Raw genomic sequence first — 16,554 nt, forward strand, 5'->3', positions numbered from 1 at the left:
TTATTATTATATTATTAATATTATTATTATTCTAGTCAAACGAAATTTTGTTTTATTTTTATCATTAGGGGTTTATATATGTATATTATATATATAATATATAAAATATAATAAATTGAGTTCAAACGACACTTGTTCTCGTTCTTGGACAACGACTATGATCGGTCAGTTACATTAAAAAAATTAATAAAAATGGCATATGTATGTATACAAATATACTTTAATATGTATGCATTTTAAAAAAAGTTAATCATTTTTCAATTTAAATAAATCATTTCTTGGTATTTTAATAGCATTTTGAAAAAAAAATACAAGTCTACATAATAATATTATGATATTATATAATATATTATTATAAAAAGACTGGTGCTTATTGTGTTTACTACTATATAATAATAAATATTATAAAATGCTTTTTTTTAATAATACAATTTTCCTAGTACAATACTATCAATTTTTTAGCAGGTAAATCATATATTAAATATTCAACAAAACATATTTACAAAAATGATTATAACGTTTTTTTAAACACAACGATCACGTTCGCCGTTTATTACTGTAACATTATTATTAAACATTTATTATATTAATTTTAGCTCTGAAATTTTGTTATAATTATTATTATTATTATTATTATTATTGATTTTGAATTTTTATTGTAATTATCATTATAATTATTATTATTATTATTATTATCATTATTATTATTATAGCATTAATAAAAAAATTAATTATTTCAACGACAAATGTTGATAAATTTAAATAATTAAATATGTACAAGACTACAGCGTTGTACGTTTGTGTACCTGTATAAGAATTATGTTAATAAAATAGGAAATGATCGTCTTAACATAAACCAGGTAATAATAATAACCTATATAATAATAATGTGTAAGTTGACTAGTTCAAAATTAGTTTTCTTTTCTAGCATCTTTCGATTACATAAAATATCTAGTTCGATTGTGATTCCAACAGCCAACGAGCGATAGCATAATGTTGTGTCTATATCTCTCTGTAAAAACATTCGATTTTTGCACTGATTCTTTATATTATAGTCATAGAAAATAAAAAATTATCATTATCTCTATTGTCTATATAGGAAAAATAAACTAATAGCTCTATGGACTATGACAATACGCGACCAATAAATGCTGCGGTACGGACGAATCAATTGACATCACTCAATTCACATATTGTTTAAGCTCGATATGTATTTGTATCTTCTCGCCGTGTGACAGTAATACTTTTGAAACAGAGCTCAACACATTATCAATTGTACCACATAACATGGGTACTATTATATAGTACATGTTGTTGTTCAAATAACCACCCATTGGCCGTACATGAAATGAAAACCTGCCCAGATATGTCATATGTATACTCGCACGAGTATAATATCTATATAGGTTGGTAGTACATTGTCGTTTAGTCAATACGTTTTATACGGACAAAATATGTGAAATGACAATACCGACACACTTCCGGCGATAATACACCTCTGTAAAAGATCTCGGTGTTTCGATACAGAAACGCTTGTCTTGTGCTATTGATATAATGTTATGGTCGTGACGCAAATACACATCACTCGCTTCGCTTATATAGAAACTTTAAAAGCGATATTTTTTTTTTCAAAACTGACGACAAAAACATTTGATAGTTTTTTTCAAGTAATTGTTTGAGCCTCTGCAGGCCATAATATTGTATGTATGATTTCCTTTTTATATTATGAATATGATCAGATGTAAGTTGAGTGTTCAATTCAAAAGCATAAAAAAGCACGAAAAAAATTGAATGTCGCTCTGCTATAAGTGCATTAGGTGTCTACGAGGTCGCTGTAATAGATGGTATTAAATTTCTGTCCAGCAGCTTAAAACGAGTCAAAATAATTTGAAAAATTTATGAAATATATGAATCACTGAAATAAAAATATGGTGTAAATTTAAAATGTCTACAATTATATTCGTTTTTGAATTACCTACATCAAAATAAGAAAATCGCTACATATGAGAAATCGAATGAATCTAATTTTGTAAAGATTTTAACTCCAAAGGCTCATAAAAATTTAATTTGAATTTCCAGTAGACATTTTTTTTTATAAAGGTACACAAACTTTAAATTCTTAAAAAACAAATAATAATCGAAAATTTCATATGCTTAAGAAAGTTCAACAAGGATCAAAATATTTTGAAAATTGTATGACGTATAGCAAATGCTAACACAAACATTCAGTAAAAATTGCATGTATCGCAAATCAATTTTTTTAGTTATACTAAAAACCAAAATCGATTTTTTTGAAAACTGGTTTTGGGTCAAATTCCCATTTTACCTTAATCTTTTGTTTGTTTTTCTTCTCACTTTTGAAAATTATTAAAAATTTATGATTTTGACCTCCCGAATGCACCAACTAGATTCACTTTACTACCAGAAAAGTAGCTTTTCAAGAAAATCGAAGCACATTAACTGCCCCAAACCGTGATGACAGACATAAAAATAAAAAAATAAAAGAACACACATCATTGTTAAATCAATACATTCATCGCTCCGCTCAGAATCTAAAAGTGGGTAAGACTAATAAGAGGGAGAGATGTTCTGCTGTACATTAGGTGTCTAGAGTCTCTGTGATTCGTTAAATTTGAATTCAATAATATAAAATCATTGTATACGAAAAACTATACTTCTTAACTGTGTACGTTAGTGTTTTGAGTTATCTTTTAAAAAATAAAATAAAGTATTGGTAAATAAAATCCATTTTTATAACTACGCATTGAGTACAGCTGTAAAAAGTTCTTAAATGAATAGTCAAATTTTCCGTCAATGAAGAAGTTAATTTTTCAAAAGTAGTAAGGCAAATAAAACTTGCATCTACCGGACAAAAGATACATTTTTGATTTTTAAACTTGAAACATTTATCAGTTTTTTAAAATCCTCAGCTGCTGTAAAGCATTATTTAATGATATTCGAAGAACAGGAAAAAGTTTTCTTCGTTGATCATTCATTGATTTAATGTCATGGTGTCTTATTACTGTTGATTCTGGAGGTTTAGAGTAACTCTCTGTAACTTCTCCGTACGAATAGTTTTGATGTTTACTAGAAACTGATTTATTTGCTAGTCGCTTAGATTTTCTATTTGTACTTGTTTTTCTATTTTATTAAGAGTGTCAGCAGGATGATTTTATACGGCTTTTGAGTCCAGAACTTATTTTTCTGAATTTGAAAAATAAATGTGGTGCAATTTATGTCGGAAGACACTTAAAAAGTTGATCGCATTTGTGAACACCAAATATATATTTATAGCCATTAACAGTTTCTTATTTCTCTTTGATACAATAATACGAATTTTCGAATTATTAATTTTAAATTATAAACTCACTCAAAATATATGAGTCATCAGTAAAACACAATAATGCGATCGCAATATACGTACGAACGAAAATCGAACAGATAATTGATGAGTCTATATAACACATTTGTAAGTATGCAATACACTGTAAACTATTCAGATGGGTAAGCTAGTATTTGGGGAAATACCAAAATAATGTTATAATATGACTTACCTATATGGCTATATGTTATATTAATATCAACCATTTCTATGACTAAAAAATGTGATAAATACAATCGGCAACGGAGCAAATTAGTTTTGTACGACACCGTGTAATACTTCCGCATTTGTGAATCACCGAAATAAAGATTGGCCACCTCCCTTCTCTGACACCACTGAATATTTATCGAACTTTCGGTTTTCCGCCCCAAGTACATTTACCACAAGTATAATGATAAATATTTCCATTTTTTGTCACTATAAGTTTCAGTTTATATATTTTGGGAACCCCTTACTATAAAAGTATAAAAATATGTCACGTTATTGATAAAATTGGTAATGATTTTAAAATAACTTTAAATTAGACTAAAACTATTATAGGTAATCGATTATTAATTAAAAATATTCAAAAGAACACAATCAAGTAATACTTCAAATAGATATAAAGTATTTTACAATATTATTAGTTATTAAGTACTAAAAATATATACATACAAAATAAATAATTTTAATAACCTTACTCACATAGAAAACGTCTGTAAGTTATACAAGTGGAAGCTTGATAAAATAATAAAATAAAATCACAACAACGCTTTATCTTCATTGTCACAGGTAAGTATTTCAAAAGTAAGGCGTAATACTTCCTCTCATTCCTAAATTAATGGAGCGAGGCGCCGATTGTGAAAATATTATCTAGGTATGTCTATAATAATATAATATAGTTCTTACAATAATTGGTAACCAAAATATAAAAACTGAAATTTGTGGTAGCAAAAAAGTGGAAGTATGTAGGTATTAGTATATTACCTACTATTGTGCCGGAAGTCAGTAAATATAAACGTTGATTTTGGCGGAAAATGTCGAAGCCCGAATATTTGAAAAGAATATTTTATCATAGATAAAAAATATATATTATAATAAGAAGTTTAATAGAAAAATTACCATACTCTATACAACAGTATGAAAAATTACAATTAATAACGTAGCTCAACAAATCATTGGCAATCGTGTCATCAACAAATTAAAACGCTCGCAATCATGTAATACTCTATATACATACCTAAAAAGTACAATATTATTGGTGGTCCTCAATCGTTTGTATCATACTATCAAGTATCAAGATGTAGACAAAATGTTATATCTACATCGTGCTTTGTACCCAGAAAATTAAGATTAAGATTAAATGCAATCTCATACAACTAAACAAGAATTACAGTTTCGGGGTCGCCATTTAACATATAATATACTTACTCTTATTATTCAAAAAAAAACTAACGTTTTTGAAAAAAATTATTTTGCATAATTTTAAGTCGTTACAAAAAGGCATTTTTACTATTTTAAATCATTATTTTAAATTTCATATTCCGAAGCAGAATATTATTCGGAGTGTTTAAAGTATACAAATCAAATTTTGAACAAGTAGCTTATTAGTTATAACTTTTAAGTTATAGCTTATAGTTTTAGATGAAAGGATGCTCATTTGTAATTATATTTATTATTACAAATTGTAAATCTTTTAGAAAAAAAAATTTTAAAATGATGTGTGGAGTTGGAGTGGTAGACAAACATTAAATGTAATTATATGGGGTACCCCTGACAACTCCACTTATTTTAACTTTAAATAACTTCTTATAGGTAACTCATAAGCTACTGATCCGAAATTCAATTTTAACATATCGAAATACTCCATATATCCTGATTTGGAACAAGGAATTAAAAATGATTATGTTGTTATTCAAAAAGTAAAAAATGTTAACAGTTGATAGTTATTGGAATAATGAGTGTCTTCCATTAAATGGACTGTCTAATACACCTTACCGAGTATTGTATAGTACCGAATATTAGTAGATCATATGTTATAAAACTACTCTTATATTTGTCCCTCATTCACATAAGCAGTTATCACCATTTTCTGTATAGATTGCAAAAACCTCTACTTGCCTAAATTAAATACCAAGAGTTCTGAGTTAGATATGAGTGATATGACTAAACTCCATTAGCGTTAAAAGGGAACGTCAGCAATGACCACTTACGGTCGAAGATAGTCAGGCAACACCCATCAGCCAACCGTACGGTGACTGTGTATTTAAGTCACATCCCTGTGTAGAAGTCAAGACGTCAAGATGAAAACTTGATTCAACTCCATGAACTAAATAGTATACATTAAATGTTCAAAAAAAGTTTTCACTATATGCCTATTTGACGACATTAGTAAAAACTACTTATTCATGGCTCAATGAATCAAATAAATACATAAAAAATTCTACCATTGTGCACAATATATTATAATTATTAATACGTATTTTATTGGTAAGTTCCTATAGTAAACTATTCTTTATTGAAAAATTGAATGTAACGAACTAAAGCAGTTTTGGTAATTGTTTAGAAATAGCTTATAAGCAGAGCTCATAATTTATGGCTTTAAAAAAATGTTGTAATACGCATTGTCATATAAACACTAAAAATTTAATAAATGCAAAACAAAATTAGGCATAAAAAACTTTATAAAGAAAATTTAAGAAATTAAAAAAAAAATCTACAATATTACATAAAAATTATAGTAATTGGTATCATGGTAATCAAATTTTTTGAAGTAGACACGTAAATAAAAGCAAAATACCATTTAAACTATAAACTTTGAATATGCAATAAAAAAAGCAATATCAAATTTTGAATACCATAGCTTCCTGGTTTTCTGAAACAAATTTATACCTGACATAATCATCTCTAGGACCTCTCAAAAAAAGTATGCAAATGCTAGAAATTATAAACCCTGCTTATGAGGTTTACATAAAATATGCATTATCAACCTCATGAGAAAATTATGAACAGTCATATTTATCGTACAATTTTCATTTAAATTTAAGAACAGAAAATGTATGAAATATATTTTAATACAACAACAATGTTAAGTATTCATTAGGACAATATCTAGAACTCAGCACAACAAATTTAGATAGTACAAAAAATGAAAAATAATTATTAAACCAAATTATTTATATTTATTTTTTTATTTTTTTCTAAAGTTTAAGTATTTCAAACACACAAAGAAATTTGATTTTATTGTGTAGTAAAACTAAATTAATTTAAATGTTTTCAGATTAATAAAGGAATGTACAAATTCCTTTTATTTATTTCATTATAATAAATCCGGATACACTAATAACGATTTTGATACAGATAAAAAAAAACTTAAGGGGATATTGTTGATTATAGTGGGAATCAATATAAAAAAATTTAATACACAGTCAATTTGTAAATACATTACAAAAGAAAAAATTAATACCGTTTTTTGTATGGAAAACTCCTTTTACCACCTCTAGAATTTTTCTGTTTTCCAACATCACCATTAGTGCGTTTCTTAATAGCAGTTAATACAGTTTTGTCAATTGAACCAAAACGAAGCTCACGTGCTTTAAGTTTGTCTTCTTTTTCGCTCTATATAAGAAAAGAGTAATAATTCATATAAAAAATACATTACGCATAATTAAAATAAGACTAAAGTCAATATGATTTTGGTTTACTACAAGTGTTTTTTTACATGTTAAATAATGACACATTAAGTCATAAATTATAATAACTCAAGTCTAATTGAGCGACTGAATTCTGCCTAACACATAATTTAAGCTTGTAGTATATACAAAATCTAAAACTATGTTTTGTCAAATTAAAAATTATATACATATAATATATGTACATAACTTTTTGAGTATATTATACTCAGTTAAAATGAACACACAAGATAACAAATAACAATATACTTACATCATGCAAAGTTTTGGAAACGGTTTCACCAAATCTCTCAGCTCTCATTTTTAATTTGTCATTATCAGCATTGGCTACTGGTTTCTAATTCAAAAAGGTAGTTATTAATTAAACTTAACTATTATATAGCAATCATTTGTGTCAATTTATGTCATACATTTAGTTAAACAAACAAAAAGTATTGCCCTATATTTTTTTTGTGAAACAAAATCAGTAACACATATTAGATCTTATAATCTTCCATACTCTATTCCAAATAAGTAGTAAAAAACTGCATAACCTTGGAACAGTTAGAGTGCTGTATTTTTTTTATAAACATTTTAAGTTAAAATTTTCATAAAAATTGTCAAAATCTCACAACTTTGCAAATTTATTTAATGGTTTTGGCAAATTGTATGGTTTTAGGTATAGTCTGAAAATGTAACACAAGGTTCCTCAAAAGTAATTCATACAGAAACAAAAAAATCTAAAAAAATATATGAACATTTTCTATTTTAAAAATTTGAATAAGAGAACGAAAAATAGTAATTTTAGTTTTTTTTATATATTTTGTACAGAATGATGTTTTCAAGATATTAGGATTGGTTTTATGCTATAAACTAATTTTATCACAAACCTATTCACACAGTTTTACAGTAAGTTGGTATTGGCCAAAAGTTAATAATAATTATAAATTATAAAAATATATACTATTATAATAATTAAATATTAATTATATAAAAAATACAATGTTTTTGGAAAAAAATTAATTCAACTTATCGTATTACGAATAGTAAAATAAAATATTATGATAGCAATATAAATCTATCATAAAATAAAATTAAAAATATAGGCTCAGAATCATTTTTTGTATGTAATGATCTATTACTTTCAGAATTTAAAGTTCAAAATTACAAAAATTTTAAATTATTTTCTAGTCAAAAACCACCCACATATATTTTTTCAATATTAAATTACAAGTAAATAACAGCTAGTACTAACATTTTAATTATTAAACAATTTAAGAGTTTTGTTTATGACAAAAATGAATTCAACCTACCATATTACTAATAGCAATATAAATATTTATTAAAACATTCTCAAAAATATAGGCATCCTCCAGTGTTTGGAAAGAACATCATTCATGAACACACATTCACATTCATATTTAATGAACGAAAAGCGAGTTCACTATTTTTTTTCAAACGGAACATAAACAACTTTTATATTTGAATGAAATTGAACGATTTTTAAGACACTCAATTTATTTGTCATTTAATATATTTTCTTATTTTAATTCTTAATATGAAAAATTAAATGAATGCAATCGTTTTTTAAATGAACGTGTTCATTTAAAAAAAACACAAACATGAATGTGAGCAAGTTCTTTTTTTAAAGACTAAACATGAAAGAATTAATTTTTTAATGAACGTTCCAAACACTAGTAGTCTGATCAGAATTGTTTTCTGTAGACAATGATTTATTATTGAATTCGAATTTAACACATCCATTACAATCAATGACCGACTCAATGATGAAATACACAACACCTACATCAGAGCAAATTCTGTACAATTTTAGTGAGTTACCTATATTTAATGAACACATACATGAAGGAAAATCATTTACATAATATTAGTTACAAAATACATTCAACTTTTATAATTTTTAATTATTTTTTTTAGTTTAATACAAGTATTAATTATCATTTACATACTTGATCAGTTACAGCACCAAATTTAATTAGTCGGGCCAATTTTTTGTCCTCAGACACTTCACCACCAAATTTCTTTGCTCTCATTTGTATCCTCTATAAATAAATTTAAGTACTACAATTCATTAATTAAAAATAAAAACATTTTAATATTTACCTCAATTTGACTCATAGTTTCAACGTCATCTAATTTGATGATACGGTCCTTACCATCTGATTCTTCAATGTCTTCACTTTTTTTCTCTTCTTCTTGTGGTTTAATACCATCACCATTCAACACAGTTACAGAAGTGCGTTTCAATGTTACCTTTTTAGGTTGTGTTACCTTAAAATGATACAAATTAAAAGGCAATCAATTTATAATTATTTTGAAGTGATACTATTTTAATTCCGTTGTGGGTTATGTCTATTCTTTATTAGTAGTTCAATGATTGGGCAGTAAGAAATTCTCTCAATAATTTGTATGTATCAATTAATAGCCAATTTGCATTTATTTAAGGGTATTTTTAAATTTTTAAGAGAGTTATAAACATTTATATACAGTAGAATGTCGATTACCTGGACAAAAAAATTTCCCTTTATGGCACATAATTATAATCGATTAGGTATCTACTGTTTTTGTATGACACTTGTCTAAAGTTATTTAGAATATATAAAATTGATTGCATACAATTGTTATCAAATGCTGATTATTAGCTATTGCTGCAGAGTCGGTAATTCGGTATACATACATTATGGTCAATGATTCAGATACTTGCGTATATGAACCACTTTTGACATTAAATTAGTCTCAATAATCGACGTCCTACTGTATTTTAATAATTCATCTTACGCTTAAAAACTTTAATATCCTGAAAAATCAACTATAAAACAAAGATTAAGTTATTACCTTTAGTTTAATCGTAGTCAATTTATTCTAATATTAATAATAATAACACAAAATATGTATGTTTGTAATTAGAAGAAGTAAAAAAACCCAACACATGTTGGTTTGACATTCTCTTAAAACAATAAATCGATAATCAAAATAATATCAAGGGGAAAAAATGTCTTACCCCGCAACCAACAACACAATAGATATTGTTAAAAATAAGAATCATGACAAATCCTTTAGTATAAATTATAATGAATAAAATACCTGTGTAACCTCTTTTTCTTCATGAATATTGCCATTTTCCACATTGTTTTCTTCTTTCTCTGCAATGTCGCCTAGAACTTTTGATTCATCAATATCGGAGTAACCCAAATCATCCTAAAATAAAATATTAACTTAAATGAGTAAACAAGTTTAGAATGATATCAACAATAATTACTTCTAAGGCGTCATCTTCATCTAGAATGTCGTGCTCATCCAGCACAGTGTCCTCGATATCTAAAACTGAATTTTCGTTGGTTTTCTAAACCTTCTATCTTGTATAAATTTTTATGCCAAACAAACCTGAAGATTCTGAATGATTAACCATGCGATCGATGAGTTCTTGTTTGTTTCCAACTGTACTCAAACCTCTTGCTTTCAATTCTTTCTTCAAATCATTGACCTATAAATAAAATATGTAGGTAATTAGTTTAATATTATTATTATTATTTTTTTTTTTTAATTAGAGTTTCTTAGTATAAACTATTATAACTCAATATTATTATTTATTATACATAAAATCAATACTTTATAATTTGCATACAAAACAATACAACTATTAAAAATTCTAGTAGTGTATATTATATACGATTGGAGGCTAATTATTAAATTGGTCAAAATCTTCAAAATGAAAATAGAGCTCCATATTTTAACATTGAATTACCTACTTAGTCAACAATTACATTTCAGTATATGTAAAATATAGAGCATAGTCTTAACAGAAAGATCTACAAAAATTAGTGGCATCAGACAAAAATTGAGTGTACACAGAGATTAATCAAGTTGTAAAACCAAGCAAATTATCTTAAACCAGTAATAATAACACAATGTCACACTGATTAAACATAATTTTTTTGATTTACCTACTGACAGTTAAATGACACACTTACCTATCTATGATAACTTGTTTTTAAATCACAATTACTGAATGAGGGGTAATGAATACCGGAATTATATCTAGCTACGATTAATAGAATATTGAGAATCATTATTCCGTACTACTGTAACCAGACAATACAAGCGAAAAAACAGAGAACAATTGAACATTGCTGTTCATAATTCGCATCAATAAACAATTTTTTTTTTTTTAACAATCGTTGTCAATAATTGACGACAAGAAACACGTTTCCTACCCAGTACTTACCTTCATTTTGCCGAGTTCTTCAAGCCTGTTGACGTTACTCGTATCCGACATAACTAACAAAAAAATCTACAGCAGCACTATTAAATCAAAGTTAGGAAACTAACGGTACGAAAATGGAAATATTGACGAGGGCCAGATCGTTTATGATATATTTTATACTACACACCCAGCCGCCGGTGTCTGATACGAAATTCGAGAAAACCGGAAAAAAATTTTCGAAACGTGTGTACTTCCCGGGGTACTTACGATGAGGATAATTATATAATATCAATAATGATTAAAAATTAACTAATAAATAATTACTTTACGAATGTGTGTGCAATAAATAGCTAATGTATTATGTAGTTATAAACTAATGTACTATAATGTCAGCGCGTCGGCCGTCGGTTGTTTATACTTTTTCTCTCCTTTTTTTTCGATATCTTATCATTTTGTGTTAAACAGAACTCGACAGAGTGACCAACATCAATATCATAATTCATAAGTGATATCTCGTTGTTATCACAAACGGAGAATCTATAGTCTTATCCACCGTGGTCTTATCTATAGTAGTCCGTGTATCTATGTTTTTTATCATCTGTTTTAAAAAATAAAATTCAATAAAATATAAATAATAATTGTAATACCGAAATTGGAATGCCTATTGGTTTATGAGTTTATGATGTTATGTCGTCCACCTACTATGTCTTTGTTTGAAAATTCAGATTATAATTATAATTACTAATTGAACATATATGTAGATTAATAGATTGAGTATTTTGGAAATTATTGGTATTAATGGCCGGCTTAGAATCGTTCAGTATGGACTTCCAAAGACACCGACCCTCGAGGAGTATATCGGAACACCCATCTCAGCTACAACAGAATTTTCAGGACACCGAAATGATCAGACGACAGCACCGTGAAACTCTCATGGAAATGTCTAAAAACAAAGGTTATTTAAAATTTATGCCATAATGTACCTATTCTATTAAGTAATCCAATATAATTGATAAGTACCTAAGTAGATAAATTAAATCATGAACAATATTCCATTTTTGGTTTTTTTATTTAGATATCCTAGTCAATGATACTGTGAACAAATGTCTAAAACCAACATGTCTAATATTACAGCATGTTGTGAGCTATCCATTTATTGTGTTACGAAGACAATGTCAAGTATGTCTCATTTTGTTATTAATATAAAGTTAAAAGACAATTTTGAATTTAATTCAGTGTAACATTATAGGTATAGTAATAATATTTACATCTTAAAAATTAAAGTACTAAACACTGGTAGTTTGTATTTGTCCCTATTCTTTATTTCAATTTTTATTTACTTCAAGTTTAACATTTAAAGTATAATAAAAGTCATTGTGCATTTCATTCTCAGATGGAAAAAAACTTAGTATACTTGTAAATAACTAGATACAAACAATAATAAAATAATCTAAAGGGTGCAGTCGACACAGATCAGATCACTGTTTATATGCAACTTCAAAGTTATTGAGGGGATGTCGGTGCAATACTTGTTTTCCCTTTCAAGAAAAGAAATGAATTTGAGTGAATGCATAGTGTCTAAGTGACCCTGGGACAAAGAGAGAAAACTAACCACTGTTTGCTGACATCCTTTTAAGGTGGATGTATTTTTTAATAATTTGTCCTGACCTATGTCCAATTATCACAGATATAATATGAAATCAGAATTACGTAAAATATTTTTAAGTTGTAAATATTTTTTTATACATTAGCCAATGAAAAGGGCCTAATTAATATAATATGACTAGTAGATATTTTAGTCTAGCTTTTTTATCTTAACAAACCTTTAAACTTAAAATTATACATCTTTTGAAGGTTAAATTTAATTTGCTGACCGAATACCATACACAGAATTTTTTATGTCAAGGGGCTGTAAAAATGTATTCAAATTGTTGTACGTAGATAATCTCTGAGGCCTAATCTATGCGTGCATACTCTATTAAGCCCATAACATAATATTATTCTAGTTTTATTTATATAAATGATATTATGTTTTGAATATCTGTACCTTTAACTTTTGAGTACCTACGTATGTTCAATAATGAATTGGTAGTTTATCATAAAACTTTTAACTGTTTCAGTTACATTATGCATCAACTCGTTATCATATTGTGCCATTTACATTAATTCCAGTAGTATATAGACTTGTCAAGAGTCAAGGAATAAGTGTTTTGTGGAAAGGATTTGGAACAGTTTTACTAATCAAAGGAATAACAATGGCAATTGAAGCATTATTGTCAGAACTCTTTGATTTACCAAAGTAAATTATTTTATTATCGTTAATCTTTAGTATCTATACATTTATAATCTTTAATACTTATGATTGATCATTCAATATTTTTCAGAGATACCGATTCTATAAATAATTCCAAAAGTTTTGGAAAACATATTATGTTAAAATGGTAATTATGACTTAAATATAACTTATTACAAATAAACAGATTCGATTGTACTTAAAAATGATAGTTTTATTTTTCCTAAAAATATTAAAACATGTACAAGCAACCAATTTGTAATTGTTGAGGTACAGAAACATTTTTTTTTACATATAAAACCCCTTATACAACTATTTTCTCTTTAATTTTACATTAATATTTCAACTAAACATTCAGTTAGATGTCCTAGATGTTATACCATTGCATGATTTATTTATTGATCCATTATAAAGCTAACACAAAAGAACAATGTGTTTCACATTCTAAGTCAAATTATATGCATTTTTTTTTTTGACAAAAGCATATTTTAGTAAATTTTTTATTTTAAAATATTAATATACCAACAAAACATTTTAATTGCCTTTAAAATCAATCGTATTTTGTTTATTAGAATAATAAAACTTATTTTAAATAAAATTGATGTTCTATATTCATACACTTGTATATTTTTCAAAATAGTTGTAGATTTTACATGATATGCAATTCCTCTGCACAAACTATATGGCATATACCTAGATAAAATGGATACCATTTAAATGTAACTTGCGCATATTGTCCATAAATACGAGGTGTATTATATGTATTCCTAAGTTGAATTTCATTTTCATTTTACCCCAAGGATATTATTCCCAGGTGCAAATACTGTTTGTGAAGCTTAAGATTTTGATGTAGAGATGAAAACCTCTTTTAGTTTTTGGCTTAGCCCAGTATTCTTCTCTCCCCTATAATAATTTTTCATTTTTATAAAATTATTGTACCTAATTTCGATTAGTTATAAATTCATCATATAATTTATAAAATATGTTTAGTTTGGAAAAAATTGAACTGTTTGAGGTATAGCTGTTGGCTAATAAGTATTAATATATATTTTGAGAATATTTTTTTTTTTGCTGTTTATCAAAGAAAAAGTGCATATAATATTTACTTTTAGAGTATAATTGTACAGATGTTCAAGTTATTTTAAGTACATTAAGATCTGATCACTAATAATTACTAATGTTGAAGATTTAAATATGCAATAAATTATGAAATATATTTTTGCAGTGCAAGTTTGAGTATTATCACTCCATTTTATTCAGCATGTCTTGTAGAAACTGTTCAAAGCAATATTGCTAGTGAAAAAACTGCATTTTATGACGTATTTAAAGAAGGTTTTATTAGACTTCTTCAATGGAATTGTCCACAAAAAGGTTTGCTACATAAGTTAATCCATACATTTTTAATATTAGTTACATGCCAATATCTTTTACTAAATAAAAACCGTTTTTATAATACAATGTAGGATGAATATTAAATAACTGTTATGTATACTTTTATATAATTATTAAAAAATGGCATTAAGAAATATTGAAATATTCTGCTTCAAAATGTTCACTTATATAAAATATCTGATTTATAGAAGTGCTAAATGAAAAGTTTGAACCTTTTTGGCTACCTGAAAAAGTTTTCACCTATACATTTTTTACCGAAATTACAATTTCATTTCTTGGGATTTCAATTAAAATTTTTTTTTGACAGTCAATCAAGTTAATAAAAATTGTTGTTGAAATGTATAGTATTTTTTTTTTTTGTCAAATTTTCTTTTTTATCTATTCTCAAGAATCACTGCTAGGTATAATATGTCTTTAAAATCTCAGTTGAATAATTTAATATCACTAGAGGTACATTCCTATTAACTATATTTTAATAGATTTATAATTTAAATTACAATTATGCATATAATTTATATTTATTGCTTTTAACTGTTTATTGATAAACTATAATAAGACCAACTATTAATTTTTTATTTGTATTTAATTAGGTCGAATGTTGCCAGTTTGGATTATAGTTGTGCCCACAGTAACATACGGAGTCTTAAGATACATAACTAATATAATAGTTAGTAAAAGTGTAAAACAAATTTTAATTATGTATGAGCTACGAATCTGCAAAACTGAAGTTATTACAAAAGATTCTAATGCTCCATCTTCTATTAATGAACGACTGGAAGCAGTTTCTGATTTAACAGCTTCCGCATTCAGTGATGCTGTTCTTTTTCCCTTGGAGTTAGTTATGCACCGTCTTTATTTACAAGGCACGAGAACTATTATTGATAATTTAGATACTGGAACTTCTGTAATGCCAATTTTAACTGGTTATGAAGGACCATTAGACTGTTTGGCGACAACTGTTGCACAAGAAGGGCGTTTAGGTTTGTTCAAGGGATTTGGAGCATTGTTACTTCAAACATCATTAATAGTCATTTTGTATAAAGTAGTAAAAATAAGTCTAGTAAAAGTGGTTGATGCTTATGCCGCTACTTCATCAAACCAATCAACACAGGCTGTAATTAATAAGCCAAATAATTCAGCTACTACACTAGAGCAGTCCAACATACCAGAATTCAAACCTTTAATGCGATCGACCTCATTTATGATGTAAATTTTGTTTTTAATTATTTTTAATTTATATCCTACTTTAATAAATTTGTTACACTCATTGTAGCACTTATTTTAGTCATATAACTTTAAAAAAACATTGTATCCTATGAAATTGTAATAAATTGTAACATTTAAATACGAAAGTTTGTTGATATTTTTTCCTTTATTGAGATAATTATAAATTTATGATTTGTAATAACAGCTAATTGGTATGAAAATTAGACGATTGAAACAGAATTAATTACTTGCCTAATTTAGATTGACCTATAGAGCAATTAGCTAAGGATAGAAGATAGGAAGTAAATTAATTAATTTAAATAGGTACCTACTTCAAAATAAGAAGAAATAGAAGCGGAATACATCAAATTAAATTTAGGTGGCTAGTTTGGAGGAAAGATAAGCA

At 26.6% G+C, this 16,554-nt stretch overlaps 2 protein-coding genes across 2 annotated transcripts; one reads left to right on the plus strand and one right to left on the minus strand.

The window, feature by feature from the left end:
• Positions 1–6,519: 6,519 nt before the first annotated feature.
• On the minus strand, positions 6,520–11,687 carry LOC111029197 (SAP domain-containing ribonucleoprotein). The gene is made up of 8 exons (XM_022308108.1): positions 11,279–11,687; positions 10,438–10,537; positions 10,313–10,377; positions 10,138–10,251; positions 9,157–9,324; positions 9,003–9,095; positions 7,307–7,390; positions 6,520–6,979 (listed from the first exon to the last, which is right to left on the minus strand). Exons 1-8 carry the CDS (start codon positions 11,327–11,329, stop codon positions 6,821–6,823), a joined length of 834 nt encoding a protein of 277 aa, XP_022163800.1. The 5' UTR covers positions 11,330–11,687; the 3' UTR covers positions 6,520–6,820.
• A 124-nt stretch (positions 11,688–11,811) lies between these two features.
• On the plus strand, positions 11,812–16,294 carry LOC111029205 (solute carrier family 25 member 46-like). The gene is made up of 6 exons (XM_022308137.1): positions 11,812–12,212; positions 12,333–12,436; positions 13,378–13,556; positions 13,642–13,698; positions 14,776–14,921; positions 15,533–16,294. Exons 1-6 carry the CDS (start codon positions 12,056–12,058, stop codon positions 16,150–16,152), a joined length of 1,263 nt encoding a protein of 420 aa, XP_022163829.1. The 5' UTR covers positions 11,812–12,055; the 3' UTR covers positions 16,153–16,294.
• The last annotated feature ends 260 nt before the right edge of the window (positions 16,295–16,554 follow it).

Source organism: Myzus persicae, unplaced genomic scaffold (assembly GCF_001856785.1).
Source record: "Myzus persicae strain clone G006 unplaced genomic scaffold, MPER_G0061.0, whole genome shotgun sequence".
In the NCBI taxonomy this organism is placed as follows: Eukaryota; Metazoa; Arthropoda; class Insecta; order Hemiptera; family Aphididae; genus Myzus; species Myzus persicae.